The 17885-nt window shown below is 39.7% G+C and overlaps 1 protein-coding gene across 4 annotated transcripts in view; it reads left to right on the top strand.

The window, feature by feature from the left end:
• The first annotated feature begins 3123 nt into the window (after positions 1-3123).
• ano1a (anoctamin 1, calcium activated chloride channel a) overlaps positions 3124-17885 on the top strand; it is a 67010-nt gene continuing 52248 nt past the window's right edge. For 2 of the 4 annotated variants that reach the window (XM_046383736.1, XM_046383820.1), the window contains exons 1-2: positions 5165-5727; positions 12775-12920. In XM_046383736.1, the coding sequence (XP_046239692.1) occupies positions 5655-5727; positions 12775-12920 (219 nt within the window). In that variant the 5' untranslated portion in view covers positions 5165-5654. Of the gene's footprint in view, positions 3327-5164; positions 5728-12774; positions 12921-17885 lie in introns of those variants that run through there. The other 2 variants (XM_046383901.1, XM_046383991.1) reach the window with 2 other exon arrangements.

The raw sequence follows: 17885 nt of genomic DNA on the forward strand, positions 1-17885 counted from the left end.
TGATACCTGGTTGGACAAGCTCATTTTCAACCATTGATGCTATGACATATGTTGAAGTTAAGGATGTGTTTAAATTAAGGAAACGCATAAATACTTTTCCATCTGTCTTCATTAAAACACCTCTCAAAGGTCATTCAGTTGACTTTGAGTTTGAAAGAGAAACAGAGAAAAGAGTTTTAAAAGTATTTAAAAGTATAAAGTAAACTGCAACTTTCTTTCATCTTCTAAAATAAGCCGTGCAAACTATTAGATTTGTTGTTTTAATAAAGCTATAATGACCATATATAATTATTTCTCAGTCTCTGTATTAGAATACAGTCAGAAATGTGTATGCAGTATTAAACAACAGAAAATAAACAAGAAAAAACAACTTAATCTTCTAATCTTGTATCAGCAAGGCCACTCTCAAATGGATTTCTGCAAATAAAAAACTGGATACTCAAGATGTGGTATTCAAGCTGTTCTAAAAAAAAAATTGAGGAATCAGGTGAGGTCAAGCACAAAAAAGGGCTGAAAGGCCAAGAAAACTTTCAACATCTGATGAAAGGTTTGTTGGAGTTTCTTCTTTGAGAGATTGGAAGAAGTCCAGCAAGGACCTGGTTGAGCATCTGGCAATTGACCTTTTTACAGTGCACAGAACCTTGGTCAGGAATGGTTTTGTGGAAGGGTAGCAGCTAAGAAACCACTTTTTTGGAATGGCAACAGAGTGAAAAGGCTAAGATATGCTAAAGGCGGAATGTTGGGTTCTCTGTATTACAGTTTAATTAAAAAGTTTGGTGTAGACCTGCTCAAATTGGAAAGTGTCATGAGATAACTTTTGTTGTGAATTGGTGCTATATAAATAAACTGAATTGAATTGAATTGAAAGAGAGGTCACACTAAATGCTGATTTTGCCTGTAGAAGTGATTTTGTTCTGAAAATTTTGTTGGTTTTTTTTAAATTTGTTTACATATTTCCTGTATTTTCTGTTTGTACTTTAATAAAGAGACCGAAAAATATGAACGCTGAGCAACCTGAGCAATACAGCTTAGCTTACCACATTTCTAACCAATTAACACATATTAAATATACACATTTAATATTCTGTCCCTCTCCTCTAGGTAAAACTGTCCACACAGCACCTATCAACAAAGTCAAAGTCAGACCTGAAAAAGGACAATGAATATAATGATAAATATTCAAGAAATAAGGTAAATACATCCATATAAATGTGTAAAATGTGTTGTGCAAATCTTCAATAAAGTGCTGTTGCTCTTAAAGTGCATATGTTGTCATACTCAGTCAAAGTGCGTGGTGCTATATGTGCACCACGTACGTGTGACGTGCCCATCGTCACAAGCACATTTTTCCAAAACACCCTCATTGTCATTCAGTGATGGCAGTCCTCCCACATGATCTATGCTGTCTCTTCTACAAGGTTTGGGTGTGGTGTGTAAAACAACACCCAGGGCAATGGAAGTCTTGGTATTAGTGAGAAACACAATAGGCGTACTTAGCTGATTCAAATACACCCTTTACTCAGACCATGGCCTGCTCTGGCTGTTAGCTGCAGCATTGGAAAGGCATGCATTTCAATGAACAGTCTTTGACTTTTGTCCACACTGACACCCATTTGGGAAATATTTTGCAAACAGCACTCCCTGGTTTTGATTTGCCGCTGTGTGTGAAGAAGCAAGAAGAACAAATAGGTTACAAAACATACTGGAACTCTGGTCTGACAGCAGATCTTTTCGCTGTTGGTGTAAGTCAAGCTAATAGTGTCTGTCAGGTTTGGTTACTCTCTAAAATGTATTCTTTCAGAGATAAATTACTGATTAAGAAAAACTGTAGGCATACTGCAAGCTGCCTACAGTCTGTGGGCATGCAATTGCTCAAAGTGGAGATTCTCCTCTACATAATCTGTCAGTTCTGAAATTTCATTGAATTGTTAGCAATTATAATATTGATCATTGTAATAATACATTTTGTACAAATTACACACTACAAATGATGATCCAGTACTACTGTTGTAATCTCTCCAAATTTGTTTCTCAGCACATCCTGTTTGGAGATCAGCATGGCTGAGAGCTCAAATGAAGAGTTCATTTTTCCACCTGCAGCCCAAGCTAAACAAAACACAGCAGCAGTCTAGCCACAATCAGTACCAAACCAGTCTTCTCAGTGGGCTAATATCACTTAAGTCTTTTCAAATGTAACGTCTGTCGCTATTAACACTTAAATGTCAAAAGCAGTTATAAATATATGCACTTTGACTTATTAGATTAGATTTATTCGTTGTCATTACACCTGTATAAATACAGAGTAACAAAATGTGGTTAAAAAAAATAAATAACTAAATAAATCAGGGGAAAGAGCAAACGTACTCCCCCACTACCAGAAATTATGCCGAGTAAGTATATAGTGACTTATGGCACTTGTATTAAACTTTTGAAAAGAATTTGCCTATAACTGTTGGTGTTATGTATTTGTGACACAAAACATTGCTTTCTGAATGATCTTGTGTGAATGTTTGTTGTTTTGAACTTAAATGTTAACAGACAACATTTCATTACAAACAAGAAGTCCTTTTTAAAATGCACCTGAGCTAAATGTATTCATCAGCTTCATGAAAGTTTTGGGTATTTTAGACTTCTTGTTTTTTATGTTTTCTGACTCTCCAGATGTGAAAGAATTGCTTTGTTCAGACCTGTTCATGCTTACTTACATTGCCATTTGTAGAAATGACACCCCTGGCTAAGGCAGGGATGTCCAGATTGCTCAGGCATGTACTGCACGCCAGACACTTGCATTCAATAAAATGATTTCCTACATACAAGCTATCTGTTCTTCATAACACTCGCTTTGCTGTGAATTCTGTGTCTCTGTGTCTGTCCCTTCCTTTATTCATTCCTGACAGTCTATTGCAAGCCCACACATGTCTGTCTCAACTAAGGAGGTACCCTGTCGCCTTGGCTGAAATCATGCTGCTTTGGTCTATCAAAAGTATATAAAAGTTACAAATAACTGCAGATACTGGATCACTTGCAAAAATAAAAGACTTGCACATGACCAGACATTTCAAGGTGTTTGTCGTACGTTTATTTTACGATATGTATTCTGTGGGCTCCTGGCCAATCAGCAGTCTCATGTATTGAGCTATATTGTCATGTTGCATAACCCACCAATGACTTCATGTTCTCCAGGGCTGCTGTGTGGGAGGAGAGACTTGCTGAAGGAGGCTTGAAGCACTTCCTTCTCTGCCTCTCCAGGTGAGTGGGAAGTGTTACCTGGCCAATACTTATTCCGCTTCTACACAAGCGACATTTCTTTAACTCTGGAAAAAAAGGTAAACATTCACTTCAAATGCTACTCATTTCTCTCCTTATTGGTCCGAGACCTGCCCGTGTTACTCTACTTTCATTCATTTGTTTTGCGCGTAAATGACAACTGAGGACATGCCCATTAAGACAGGATCTCCCGGGTTTCATTATCTGGGCTGTTTTAAACAGTAGCAGCAGTAACTGGACACTCTTTTTGTCTACAGGGCAAACATTTTTCTATACGCTCTCGCATGGCGCATGATCGACGTTTCAAGCATTTACAGGATTTAAATGTTCATTATACATTCAAATGGTCCAAAAATCGAGAAAGGCTAGTTTGTAGCACGAATATAATGTACTCTCCACGTCTTTCGCTCACTCAACAAGGAGCGCGTCCTCGCAGGTACCAACAGGTGGACAGTGTAACAGATAGTTATGGAGATAAAGGGGAAGGAACCTGAAGGGAACATTTTTTGTTGTTGTTGTTGTTGTTGTTTTTGAGTCATGAGATATTTAGTACATGTTGCAGCTATTCTCCGTGAGATCTGCTCCATGCTCCGTCCACAAGCATCTTGTGTAAAATATGTGAACTTAGAGAACTGCTCCACGTTGAACGTTTTGTTTTGCTAATGTGTAAAAACGTGCGTTGATGAGTCTCGTACTCTCTCTTGCTGTCGGCTGTGATTTGCTGTGTATTTACGCGAGGCCATTACAACATTCGTTGGAGCGCTTTGACCATATCGTGCCTACCACAAGACCCCAGCGCGAGTAGGCGGCACCGGCTGCGTGATGCTCGAGCTCGAGAACAATGCGGCATTCAGGTCCCATAAGAGATAACCAATCTTAGAAGCCTCTTAGTCTCCCCTTTTAACACTTAACACTTACAGTTTAACAGCTACTGTATCCTTGTCAAAGAATTTAACCCGTCACGCATGAGAAATGAGGGATGGTATTGGTTAATATACTGTTAGCAAAATACCGTACCTTATCTTAGCTCTAGCTTTTTCCCATAGTGTATTACCATATTAAATTATATTATATTCTAGTCGAGTAGTTCTTATATATTCTAGTCAAACAGCCAAGAATCTCATTTCAGAGAAATAAATAGCAAAGAATTGCCCATGTGTGGGGAGGTCATGTCACAAAACTTAATGTTGTTTTGAAGGACCTGCCAGAATCCACGGGCTCTCCAAAAGATCTGTATGAAAAAACTAATCTTTTGAAGAATAAATGATGAACATGTTACTCAAGTTAGACTGTAACTGGCAGTAAAATTTCTAGTTTGTTGTACAAACCGAGCACTGTCTGGCTACCATCTTTTTTTTAGATCAGGCAGAAAAGGCCCATTTGTTGTGCTGTGTGTCGTTAGATTACCTGCTGGGCTTTTCAAAGACCATAATGGTCGTCTGTTTATTTTTCAGAAAATTTAATGTCTCTGTGACTCAGGCTTATTGGTAATGAGAAACACAAACTGGGACTACACTTAATCCAACCCCAATTGGGACAGCGTAATTTCTAATCAATCAAGATGGTTTACCAAAATAATATTAATCTCTACTCTACTTAAACCAAAATGCCACTGTAGTAATTTAAAGACAGGCATACCCATGAGCTAGAAGGGTAGAAGGCTACAAAATATTAGTGCTTTTCATTTGAGCTGCTGTAAAACGTGGGCCACAAGATGAGTTCATGCAAGTTTTACCTCCCTATCCCTCTCCCTAAGAATGCTAAACTACGCTTGATAAAAGACAGAAAGAAAGAAAAATTGATTGTCATAAAATGATAATCCTTCTCCAATTGTTGTAGGATTAATTGTTTGAAAGTTGCAGTGAAACGTATCAGTATAGGAACTGAGATGGGAACAGAGCTGTAGCCAAAGACAGGAAATACACATTTCCTATGGGTGTGAACGCATCATAATTGACACGATTTTCGCCAACCTTCCCTGCGCGAAATGTCTCTGCAGCGTGTGAGTGGATATTACTATTTATACAGAGGACGTCCTCACACTCAGACTAGATGTGTTTTAGCACAGAATAGTTTCGGACAGATGTCATGTAATGCAGGCAGCATTTATTTGCCTCTGAAATTGTTTCTGTTATCATTCCATTGAGATAAATACGCTCTGCCGTCTCATTTAGACAAATACTTGTTTTTCTAACATTTCGACAGGGAACAGTTTGATAGTAATCTATCACCTTTCAAAAGAATGCACAAGCGACAGCTCTCTATCTAGCGTCTCCACGCAACAGCGCAGCAAGCTGTAAAGCCACGGAGAGCACGGAGGAATAGATGCTGAGAGCGGCGGCATTGTAGATCTGGTTGAGGTCCTTTTGAGCGCCTTTTTAAATCCAATGGAGCGACACGAAATGGATGGAAACGATCCTGTCAGCAGCCTAAAGCAGCACTGTAGTGCAGAGGAACCCGGTAAGAGCGCTTCATTCCTGCACACATTTATTTGTAAAAAATTGTAAGAAACACACAAAAAAGCTTTTTGCAATTTGTCTGAGATCTCCCTAAAACAGCGGATGATTTATTTGGATAGTGGCTGCCGATACGCACATGAGAGCACATTATGAGACGTTTGTATGAAGGGAACCTCACATCAGTGCTGCCTGGAGTCCAGCCAAACAGCATTTGACACTGAGATGCTGCCGCCTTTTGCTGCTACAGACATGATGATCATTTTAACATGCGTGTTAGCACCGAGATTATTTCTTCTTCTTAATACATTATTATGATTATTATTAACATTATTATATCATAACATTATTATAATCATCTAGTGCAAACATAACCTTAAGGGGCTCGTTCAGATTTTATAATTGCCTAGATAAATAACATTTGACCTGACCTTATGTGAAATTAGTATAATTTATATTTAGTTTGTATTTATTCACTTTATGTGTGGCATGTAAACACAATCCGGACCACAAGAAACAACCTTAGCTTAATGGAAACATGTTGCCAGTAGCCTTTAGGGACTAAATCAGAATTGTTTCATGTAGGGTAGTGTGGGTGATTGGTGGATGCACAGGATCTTCAGATCTTCAACTAACTGTGGATAAAAGACATGAGGCAGTACTGAATGTTATTTCAATACTTTTTGTCTTTTTACATGTACGGTGTAATCACAAGTACACATTCACAGTAATCCTGTCTAAATGAATGAGTAGCAAGCTGACTGTTGTCAAAAGGGATTTTTTAAACTTGGGCCCTATATTTACATATTTTGGTCTGTAAATCATTCATACTTTCCCCAAATTTTGGAGTTGGTGTAGAGGATTACCTCAGCCGGCTGCTATCAAAACAATAAATTTGCGGGTCCAAACACCAAAACAATAGGCTGAAGGATGCTAAAACGTTCTATAGACCTGAAGTGAACCTTAGGGTTAGATAGTAATGTGAGCTCACTCATCCTCTATACACCCGCAGTATCACCAAATACTATATGAAATGCCAACGTCTTAAGTAATTTTAGTATTGAGTGTTTAGTATTGCAAACATTTTTTTGACATTTAATGCTGTCCAGGAGGTCAGGGTGAATGAATGAACATACAGGACTTTCACCCAGAAGACAGGTGTTTCTATTTCATATGAAATCAAAAGTCAGCTTTAACTTACATCTGCAAGTTAAATTCATATTGTATTTAACTTCCTTTATGTGGACAAACGTATTGGGACATATAGCCATTACACCAAAAGGGACTTTAATGACATCGCATAACAGCTATAACAGCTTATCTTCTGGGAAGGCTTTCTTTAAGTAATTTTGCCCATTCATGCAGTTGAGCATTTGCGAGGCCTGGCTCGCAATCTCCATTCCAGTTTATCCAAAGATCCTGGATAGGGTTGAGGTCAGGGCTCTGTGCGGGCCAGTCAAGTTCTTCCACGCCAAACTCGTAGAACCATGTCTTTATGGACCTTGCTTTGTGCAGTGGGGCACAGCCATGCTGGAATAGAAAAGGGCTTTCCCAAACTGTTGCCATAAAGTTGTAAGCATAACATTGTTCAAAATGTCTTGGTATGCCAAAGCATTAAGATTTCCCTTCACTGGAAGTAAGAGGCCTAGCCCAGTCCCAGGAAAACAGCCCCATACTACACCAGAATTTGATAATAAATACATTTGTCTATATAGTGATAACAGATGCCATTACATCCTGTTAGATCTTTAATTATTTATGATGCATTTCGTGGAAACTATCTGTCTGCAACAATAGTCATGGGAGGTTGATTGGTGTCCTAATGTGTGACGATGACTTCCCCTGGTGAGTTGAATATTTCAGCAGGTATTGAGATTCCTGGCTTTTGAAACATCATTTTGTACCCAGAACCTGAACTCAAGACAACAAGCAGTTTTTAACATCAAGATAATAACTATTTGCTGGAAGTCTCAGTTTACTCTCTGCTCTAATTGCCCTATACGTACTGGTTATTCCCTGATCTGTTACCCAAAACAAAAATATTTCATATTTAAGTGTACATTAAATCACAATGCCTGTCTTGATTATACATAGCCAGATAGGCAGACTACTCATAGTTATAGGGAAAACATTTCAAGACTGATGCTGGATGCTACGCATTTAGACTGCCAAGACATTTGACAGATCATAGCAGCAAGGTTGTGCTGTTACAGAATACTGTAGCTGCACATAATAAACCATAATAGATATTTTAAAACATTATACATACCTAAAACATATATTTTATGATTACAGAAAAATTATATTTTGAAAATAAACTGCACGAAGCAACAATCTCAGAGGACCATTAACAAAGTGCTTTATTCATGCAATTGACTATATTATTAGGATAAGATAAGAATCCCTTTATTGTCCCACAATGGGGAAATTCACCTTGTTACCACAGCAAGTGGATAGTGAAAAACAGAGGTAGGCATTGATAATAAACAATTTACAAACAATTTACAAAATAAATTAAATGACTTAACTAACAACTACTACTGCATTTGCAGCCGCTCGGGGGTGGCACATCTATTCACGTTCTATATACGATGACATATTATTATGCACTGAAGGCTTAATGTACTGTACAAAATCAAACTTGTAATGCCGGACATGTTACATCACTTCAAGTATTTCAGTCTTCAGAAATTACACAAGCTTGCTCCCATGCATGCTTCACCTGGAGCACAATCCTGTCTGAGCTGAGGCTTTGGAGTTGGGTTAGGCCCCTTACTCCTTCCCCTCCTTCTTCAGCTTGACGGCACTCTTCACTGCGGGTGTCTACCAGCACTATCAGGGACTGCTGCCGCGACGAGCCCCAGCGACCTTCTGAGCAGCCACCCCAGCAATGGCTGCATAGAACTTGGCCCACTCGGATTCCATGTACCCCACCACCCACTGGATACAGTCAAAGCTCTGCCTTAGGTGGGAGTTGAAGATCATCCTGACAGGGTCCTCAGCCAGACATTCCCAGCAAACCTTCACTGTTTGTTTAGGTTATTCTCCCCTGCCACCTGATCCAACTGATCACTGGGTGGTGATCAGTTGACAGCTCTGCTCCTCTCTTCACAATAGTGTCCAGAAGATATGGCCATAGATCCACTGATATGACTACAAAGTTGATCATCGACCTTCAACCTAGGGTGTCCTGGTGCCAAGTCCAATGACTGGACATTGCTCAGATTCAGATCAGGCAAGCCATTCCTCCCAGTATTACCCCCCTGTAAGAGGAGAGTCCAAAAAATACAACTGCCTCATAAAATATTCTTATATAATACTCAGTCTTTCCTTAGCTTCATTTGTGCAGTAAAGACAAATGCTATGACAGCTGGATGACTGCCCATAATACATCATAACAGTTGAGCTTTATCAGAATCCATGGAGACCACAGTTTCCTGTTCATGATGAAAAGTGGTGAATGCATCCTCGAATACATCTGTTTATTTTTGCCCTTCATTAATGCCTCATAAGTCTTTTTAATGACAATATTCAGAATTTTGCCTTAGCTTCAGTTGTATATTAGTGGTTAATTAATGATGTAAAGTGGCAAGTACATCCTTCAATTTATGTGTTTATGCAGAGAACCTTCCACTGCTGTATGTAGGGCTTCATTCAAAGGGACATTTTGTTGTTAAGGATTGGTTTGGGAAATTCAGATGTGCACCTTCTAGACTTGTGAAGTGAACCCCTGTCTTCTGTCAGAAGTACTGTGATGTGTCTACTGCCATCAGGTCAAGTCAGGGCATGCACTGGGGAACTGTAATGAAATGACATGTGTTGTGAGATTAGACTTAAGAACCATATTAGTCATTTTCAGATCAGACTCTTTTACCATGTCACATCTATATAACTTTGCCTGTGGCCTGATTACTAAATGTGGACCCGGGGGTCTGAGGCGTTGTTTTTGGATTGTTACAATTTATTGTTAAAAAGTCACACAGCTCACAGGTCAGTCTGATCAGTCTTTTAATACTGAGTATCTGATGCAATATTGTTATTGTTTTTTTGTTTTTTTTTACTTTACGTTATAGACTGAGGCTACAGGCAAATTTCATTCAAATACAGTCATATAAAGCCATTTAAATCAAAACAACTCTGCTTAAATACAAAAAAAATTACGCCTCAGGCTTTCTTTCGTGGATTCCTGTAATATTTAGTACAGTGTGCTATAGTAGTTTGAACCATACCTATAAAGGAAAATGTCTGAAATAAATATTGAAGTTTGAGGTGTAGTTTGAACCAGCAATAGCACTTGAGAGTTCTGCTTTATCTGCACAGCGTCACTGAAAGAAATACAAAACTGTTTTCCCGAAAGAGATTGGAGGCTGTAACAAAGCAGAAGCAGCTGCATATTTATGTCTACCCTGTAAACGATTGTGATTAGGTCGGGTTGGATTTGGGGTGTGATCGAGTGTTGCTAACTGACACCACATTGTTTCACTCAGAGATAAAGAGTTCCATTAGACATTTATCTCCTGACCAGAGTGTTTACAGCTATTTGAGAAATACAGTCCACTAGCTAGCAGTGTGTCTCTCAGTTTATGGGGACATGCCTAGGAGGCCATCAACACCAGAGAGTGAGCTTCCACTCTCAGAGGACAGATCCGTCCAGATAACGCCCCCTCAGTCAACAGAGATTCATGCCAGACAGCTTTATGGAATGCTGCTCAGCTTGAGGTACCAAACTAGCCCCACCAGGAGGAATAGAGTTCTTGATGAGTTCTTCCCTGAGATCTCCTCCAAACAGAAGAAGATGTATCCAGATTATAACATATCAGACAAGATTAGAGTGGTTCAGCTACAGAGTGCTAGACTGCCACAAGCCTAGAAGATGTTCTGTGCACCCTTTACTGCACATACGTTTGTACAGAGATAAAGGAGCTGACTGAAGTATCTTGTGCACTGAACGCAGACATCAGTACTGCTTATGGCCCAGATGTGAGTCATACTTCCTATGTACTGCCACTAGTAGTCGTATCACCCACACCTTTCCCCTCAGCTCTGGATTATACTCAGGCCTGTGGAGCACCAGAGGATGAATCTAACCAGTCCTACATTTCACCTCATTCTGATCCTAAGGAAGATTTAAATCCAGGGTTGTAAGAGTGAAAGTTAGAAGACTACGGGGTGGCTGCTGGAAAATACAAAGTCAGAATCTATAGCCAAGGGACTCCTCCCCTTAACCGTTCATTGCCATTGTACCAATCTTCTCACAGTTATGTGCCTAAGACAGAAAGAGAGTATGTCTCAGGCATATAGTAAACCAACCCTAAGACCTGCCTTTACAGTGTTCGTGATATTGTTTGCCGCCTCTGTTTAAGTACCAAATATAGGAAGATCAGTCAAAGCTGGATGAGGCCTGACTAATACCTGATGCATACCTGGACTCCGCTTTGATCTACACCAGTGGGCTTATAATGTCCCTGTCACTCTGAAACTCCTACCCCAAGAAGCCTGATTTGACAGTCACTGGCTAGCTCAGGACTAAACTGACCCCCTTGAATCCACTTCAGGACTCAGTTGGCGTTTGCAATAGACACTCTCAGGTATAAGCACAGGTTTGTGATCTACGAGGTGCCAACCTTGAGAAACATACGGTTTTGGCTACACAGTATGACCCCTTGGGATTCCTGCAACCTTACACCACCTGCGCAAAGATCATCAGCACTTCTGGGATGATCAGCAGGGATGGGATGAGTAGCATTCACCTGTCCTTCATGGTAGCAAGGTCACGGTATCCCCCAAACGAGTGCATTCCACTCCTTGTCAGTATTCTATTTGTCAGGAGTAGCTTGTTTTGGGCTGTTTTCAGTAAAGATAGGAGGGCGGATGGAGAAGTGCTGGGGAATAATTTTCAAGTGCTTGACCACTCAAGCAGTTCACCTGGATCTTCTAAGGCATCTTGACACTGATTTCTTTTGTTATGGCACTGAGATGTTTCATAGTGGTCTGGTCGAGGTACCAATTTCAGAGGCAGGGAGTGAGAGCTGAGAGAGACCTTTGAAGGAATTGCCTCTGAGTTACAGAGACAGCCTGCTGATCAGAAGACAGCCTTAAAGTTCAATCCCCCAGCAGCCCCACACTTTGGAGGTGCATGGTAGAGGGAGATCTGCTTAATCAAAACTGCGTTCAACACAATTCTGTGCCCGCCCTGTGCCAGAAGAGTTCCTACAGTCAGTTTTGCTAGAAATGGAAACCATCCTGTACTCCAAACCATTAGCCTACAATTCAACAGACAAGTAGTATATCCTGAGTTTGAACTGCTCAATCGGAGATGATGGGGGCATGCTCATGCCCAAATCTGAATGACAAAGCTGAAGTTGTGATAGTGGATCCCCAGCTACCCTGTTTATTATTCTTTATGGCCCATTGGACGCATCAAGAAGGTTCATCGCAGTGACAATGACCATGTCAGATCAGCTGATGTGGACATAAAAGGGCAGGTGTACACTCATCCGGTGTCCCGACTAGTAATCCTGCCACTCCTGCCAGAGAAGATGACAGTGACATCACCTTGACCTTAAAAGGTATATGCCTGTATGACCAATAGTAAGCTTCCGGGTCACATGGTCTCCACACAGCAACATCTGCCCAAAAGAGATTGGAGGCAGTAACAAAGCAGAAACAGTTGCATATTAATGTTTCCTTTATCCTGTAAATGACTTTATTTTGTTTATGTTGGATTCGTGGTGTGGCAGAGTGTTGTTAAGTGATACCACATTGTTTCAGAGATAAAGAGTTCCATTAGAGGTTTGTCTCCTGACCAGAGTGTGTACAGCTAGTGATTGATTTGAGAAATACAGTCCATTAGCTAGCAGCATGTCTCTCAGTTTATGGGTTAATTCTCTCAGTCTGGGAGTCTTGCTATGTAGGATGGGGTCATTTGGGGGAGATTTGTGTTATATTTCGTACATGGGTATGAACATGCAGGCGTTTTTTCTTCTTTTTCTCCTTCTTCTTCCTGTAGGAACAGGATTTTTATAAATCCATGTCTATGTTCTTCTCCTAGGTTCTCCTCCTTGTGAGCCCTTAGGCACCGCACAGCAGGAGCCCGCCATGATGAGGAGGAGTGACAACTACCTGCCAGTCCCTGGTGAAGAGAAGAACCTGGATGTGGATTTTGTCGACACCAAGGCAAGGAGCAACGACTCCATAGTAAGAGACTACATCCATGCTATCATTCCATTACTGCTGCTGTGTGTGATGCAGTGACTGAGGGAAGTGACTGCAGACACTGGAATGTTTTACCATGATTAAAATCTAAATAGGTGTATTACTGAAGTATTACTGAAATACTGAATTTTCATTGTGATTCTATTATTTTCATAGCTGTCCTTTCCAATGTGTTAAGGCAAGATTGGCCTGTCTCAAATGAATGTAGCTAAGAAAAATATAGTTAGATAAATATTTCATGTAATTATGATATTTATTTTTTATTTATGTTTATTTAGTCAATACACCACTCAGCCACAACATTAAAACCACCTGCTGAATATTTTTGAAGGTTCCTGCCTAAACAGCACTGAATAGTGGATAGTGCATCGATAGACGCCCAGGGTCACTTGCTCAGATAGTCTCAACAAGCACATTCCTGCCCATTCAAGAGCGTACCTGTGTTGTAGGTGGGCCAGTGTCTATTTTGCAAGAGGATCTCCAAGTATGTGTTTAGAAGCATCAGTACATTGTCATCACTCTGCTGTTCATTATGGTTAAGCTAGTAAAGCTGCGACTATAGCAGACTATTGAGCATACCTGAATATAAGCCACACCCACTAAATTTAAGAAGAAAAAAACTTGAGCATATATAGGCCACAAGTGTCTATAAGCCGCAGGTGTCCACATTGTGAGTCTCTCTTTCGTTGTCGCTCTCAATGTCACTTTTGTCTTGAGGAAAATCCATAAATTAGCCACATCATTGTTTAAACAGGGTTCAAAGCGTGTGAAGAAAGTAGCAGCTTATAGTCCGGAAATTATGGTAAATCTTTTCAGGACATTTATACATAGGTAGTTAGCTTTTCCTATTAGCAGTCAAAATTCAAAATTCAATTTGATTTTCATTAAACAACACAAGATTGTAGCTGCCTTTGAATCTGCTCAGAAAAGAACAAAATTACATAATGACTGAATAAAGAATGAAAATTTGATCAATTAAACTATTTTCATCATGGAGTATGGAAGATGTGCTCAGGAGTCTCACAGAATAATAAGAACTGCAGTATACACAGAATAACCATAAGATATTCAGTAATTAATTTTCTGTGTTCTTTACACAGACAAAAAGTCATATATAGTTTCAGTCCATACTGTGAAATTTGAGTACTGCAGGGACATTACTGTGTGCATGGAAACATTTAAGTAAGTCATTAAGGAAAGCACATCAGTACAACACACAATAAAGAAATCACCTGGAATTATCATGATTTTATAGTCAATACAACATACAGGGACCAGTAGAGCTGTAGTGGAACGCCGTGCAGGTGCAGATCTTTTAATCAGAGAAAAGAATCTGGTGAGGGTGGATAATTTATTCATGTATATAGGTTTGGATGAACTCGATCCGCTCATACACAGATCGTCTCTGTTGAGACAAAGTTTATGAAGTGACAATGCTGTGTGCTGCTCTCTCTCTTCTTGTAAGTCAGTCTAGCTCACTCGGCAGTTGATCTCGACCTGCAATCAACTTAGACAAAAAATAATCTTGTCAGATTAACCCAGCAAGGCAGAGAAGCATATCAGGTTTGTTATTGGCATTGTGGGTTGCCGGCTACGGAAGTCCACGGGAACATTTTGTGATTTGACAGCATGTAAAAACTAACTGTTCCAGCTGATACATGCAGCTCAGTACTACACTGAAAATCATTACTGACTTCAAGACTGCTGGATTGCCCAAGCCTTAAGCTTAATATGGCTGTGTGTGTGTGTGTGTGTGTGTGTGGGTGGGTGGCTGTGTGCATGTGGAAGAGGAGAACCTCATTTCCCGGTGGCTTGATGAGAACATGGTTCCTATTGCTGTAATGATGCGTACACCACCACATCCTCATGCGCCCTCAGAGAAGCGCTCTTTGACCTTTGTAGCTATGACTACTTCTTCTTGAAGGAGGGCAGAAGATGAGTGTGTGCGTGTGTGTCTGGTAGGAGGCTGGGAGCTATATACAGTATATACAAAGACATTCACACACACAGACACACACACACACCAGTCCCTCATGGTACTTCCTGTCACAGACACACAGACTACACATACAGGAATGGTGGCTGTACAGACAAGAAAGCTTGTCACTGGGGCAGTCGTGGATCAGCGGTTAGGGTGTCGGACCCGTAACCGGTGGATCGCTGGTTTGATTCCCCGTACCCTTGAGCAAGGTACCTAACCCCCACTGCTCCCCGGGCGCTGCACGCGGTCGCCCACTGCCCCGGGTTTGCTGTGTGTGTGTGCACGTCACTTGGGTGGGTTAAATGCAGAGCACGAATTTCGTTGGAGTGAGTTCCGTCCAATAACAAAATATGTCACTTTCATCTTTCAGTGCTGTGCCTATAGTGTCAGTATTGGTTAATTAGATTCATTGTTGAGCTATGACCATGAAGGTAACTCCTCTCCATTCAGTATGACTCTTTCTTATTGTTGTTTACTGTCTGAACTTAAATATGTATTGCCATGTAATTGCCTTTCTATCACCATGTAAACCTCACTGTTGGATATCAATGGCTTTGAATGTTGAGATAAATTCCCATTCAGTATGTGCTATCCTCGGACCCCATATTTCATTGTATGTACTGTATACTCTCAGTTGTCACTTTTTTAGGTTTAGGTCTTACATTTTACAGAGTCAGAATCTATTCATATTTATTTATTAAGTTTATTTGCTTAAGTACTGTTAACTGATGACAGATGAACAAATAATCATTCAAAAGGCATTTATCCGATTCTCTCCTACATCGTGAAAGAAAACAGCATTTCAGTTGATGACTAGTTGAATCCTTTGGGTCCTGTACACTGAGGGTGGATGTATTTGGTCTTCCATCTTTAGTGAGTTGAGTGGTGTGTGTCAAGAACATCCGCGTCACTGCCAGGTTTCCCTGCAGAATATTGCATTGTAAACAAATGATTAATGTTATTCACTTCACATGTCAGTGTGTTAATGTTGTGGCTGATCAGTGTGTATTTCTTTGTATGAATTTAATTTAAAAAAACAGACAACAAATATTTAATAAATGTTCAGTGATGTTCAGTGTGATCGACTGGTAAAAGCAACAGCCTTCACAATATTTCTTAGTGCAGCTTTAAATTATATATTATATATAATCATAATATATGTAAGATTAATAGAATTATACAATATTGTATATTGTATAGAATTATACAATATTATAACATAAACAGTTTTCTTTCTCTATGTTGTTCTGTCAACCGCTTTAGTCCTGTGCAAAATACTCCAAAGTGCAATGGTTTTTCATGCGGATATTCATCATCCCCATCATCCCCATGTTTTCCTGACTGTGTTGATGCCCTGACTGGCATCACCAGCATGTTGACATTTTAGATTCACAGTGAAATGTCTCAACAACTGTGGAATAGATTGCCATGACATTTATCTCACATTTTGTTACCAACAATACATCACCCATGGAAGAGACTTGTGAAGTAATTTGTAAACAACTGACCTAAACAAACTGCTAAAAAACAAATTTTGAACATCAGCTTGTATTCATCTTTCAGTTTGGTTTACTTTAAGGCCATGGCTGTAGTCAAGTTTAATATTGTTTAGCCTGGAATTGCTATGGCAGACTATATGTAGCACATATTTTATTTTTAGATTTAAATGTTTATATAAGCCCACAGTTGTTTATATCAGTTTCATGTGTGTCCTGTATTTTTTCCCTGTTATGTCCTTATGTTTCTTTGGTGCCACAGTGACATAATGTCCCATAGACATCATAAATTTTCATATAATGTAATCGAAACAAAGATTTATCTGTTAGAGTTTATACAATTTGATAAACAGCTATCCTGTTGTACTGTATGTCAACTTGTGGGAGGTCGGTAGAAGCAGCTGAAGATTTCTGTGTGTTTGATCATTGCGTGCAACATGACCTGCTGAAAAAAATACAATATATAGAAAAAAGTTTTGGGACACTTGATCATTACACCAACAGGGACGCATTCCAAATACACAGATAGTTTTGCAGCTATAACAGCTTCCACTCTTCTGAGAAGGCTCTGAAAAGGTGTTTCTTTGGGGGGGTTGCCCATTCATGCAGTGGAGTATTTGTGAGGTCAGGCACTGATTTTGTAGTCTCTGCTCCAGTTCATCCCAAAGATGTTTGATCTGGTTGAGGTCAGGGTTCTTTGCAGGCCAGTCAAGTTCTTCCACACCAAATTCATCCACCCATGTCTTAATGGACCTTGTATTGTGCAGTGAGGCACAGTCATGCTGGAATAGAAAAGGGCCTTCGTTGCCTTCAAAGGCATAGCATTTTCCAAAATGTCTTGGTATGCTGAAACATTAAGATTTCCCTTCACTGGATCCCAATACTTGTGTCTATATAGTGTATCTGGAATAAAATATTCTAAAACTCAAGGTTCAGTTAAGTGCATATTTTGACGGATTTTACAGGTGCATAAGTACATGACTTTAGTCTTGAAATGACACTTTTATCTCTGGCCATTAATATTCTGTTCTAAATGTGCAGTATTACTGTGATTCATAGATTCTAAGTATGTAGATCCTATATTCTTGTCACTGAGAGACAATGAAATCTTATTGTTCCAGAGGTGCTTGCTTTGACTTAATTACCGCTTAGATCTAACAAAAAAGCCAGACATCAGAGATATTAGCTAACTGATTTTACAGAAGTGTCCAGTTTTCAAATTTTTCAACAACACGATGTGTTAAAGTTTGGGCATTATCTAAGTTTGTTGGTTCATATTACATACATGTTTAGAAACAATGTTTAGAAATTCACAAACTAATAGAAATGTGAGTTTTTATTGACCGAAAAAAATGAGAAAAGGCAAAGCAAACAAGATGATTAAATTTAATATTTCATTTATGATGTGAATTCTTGGGCGGCACGGTGGTGCAGTGGTTAGCACTGTCGCCAGGTTCAAATCCCGGTCTG

The sequence above is a fragment of the Scatophagus argus genome, chromosome 1 (assembly GCF_020382885.2).
Source record: "Scatophagus argus isolate fScaArg1 chromosome 1, fScaArg1.pri, whole genome shotgun sequence".
Classification (NCBI taxonomy): Eukaryota; Metazoa; Chordata; class Actinopteri; family Scatophagidae; genus Scatophagus; species Scatophagus argus.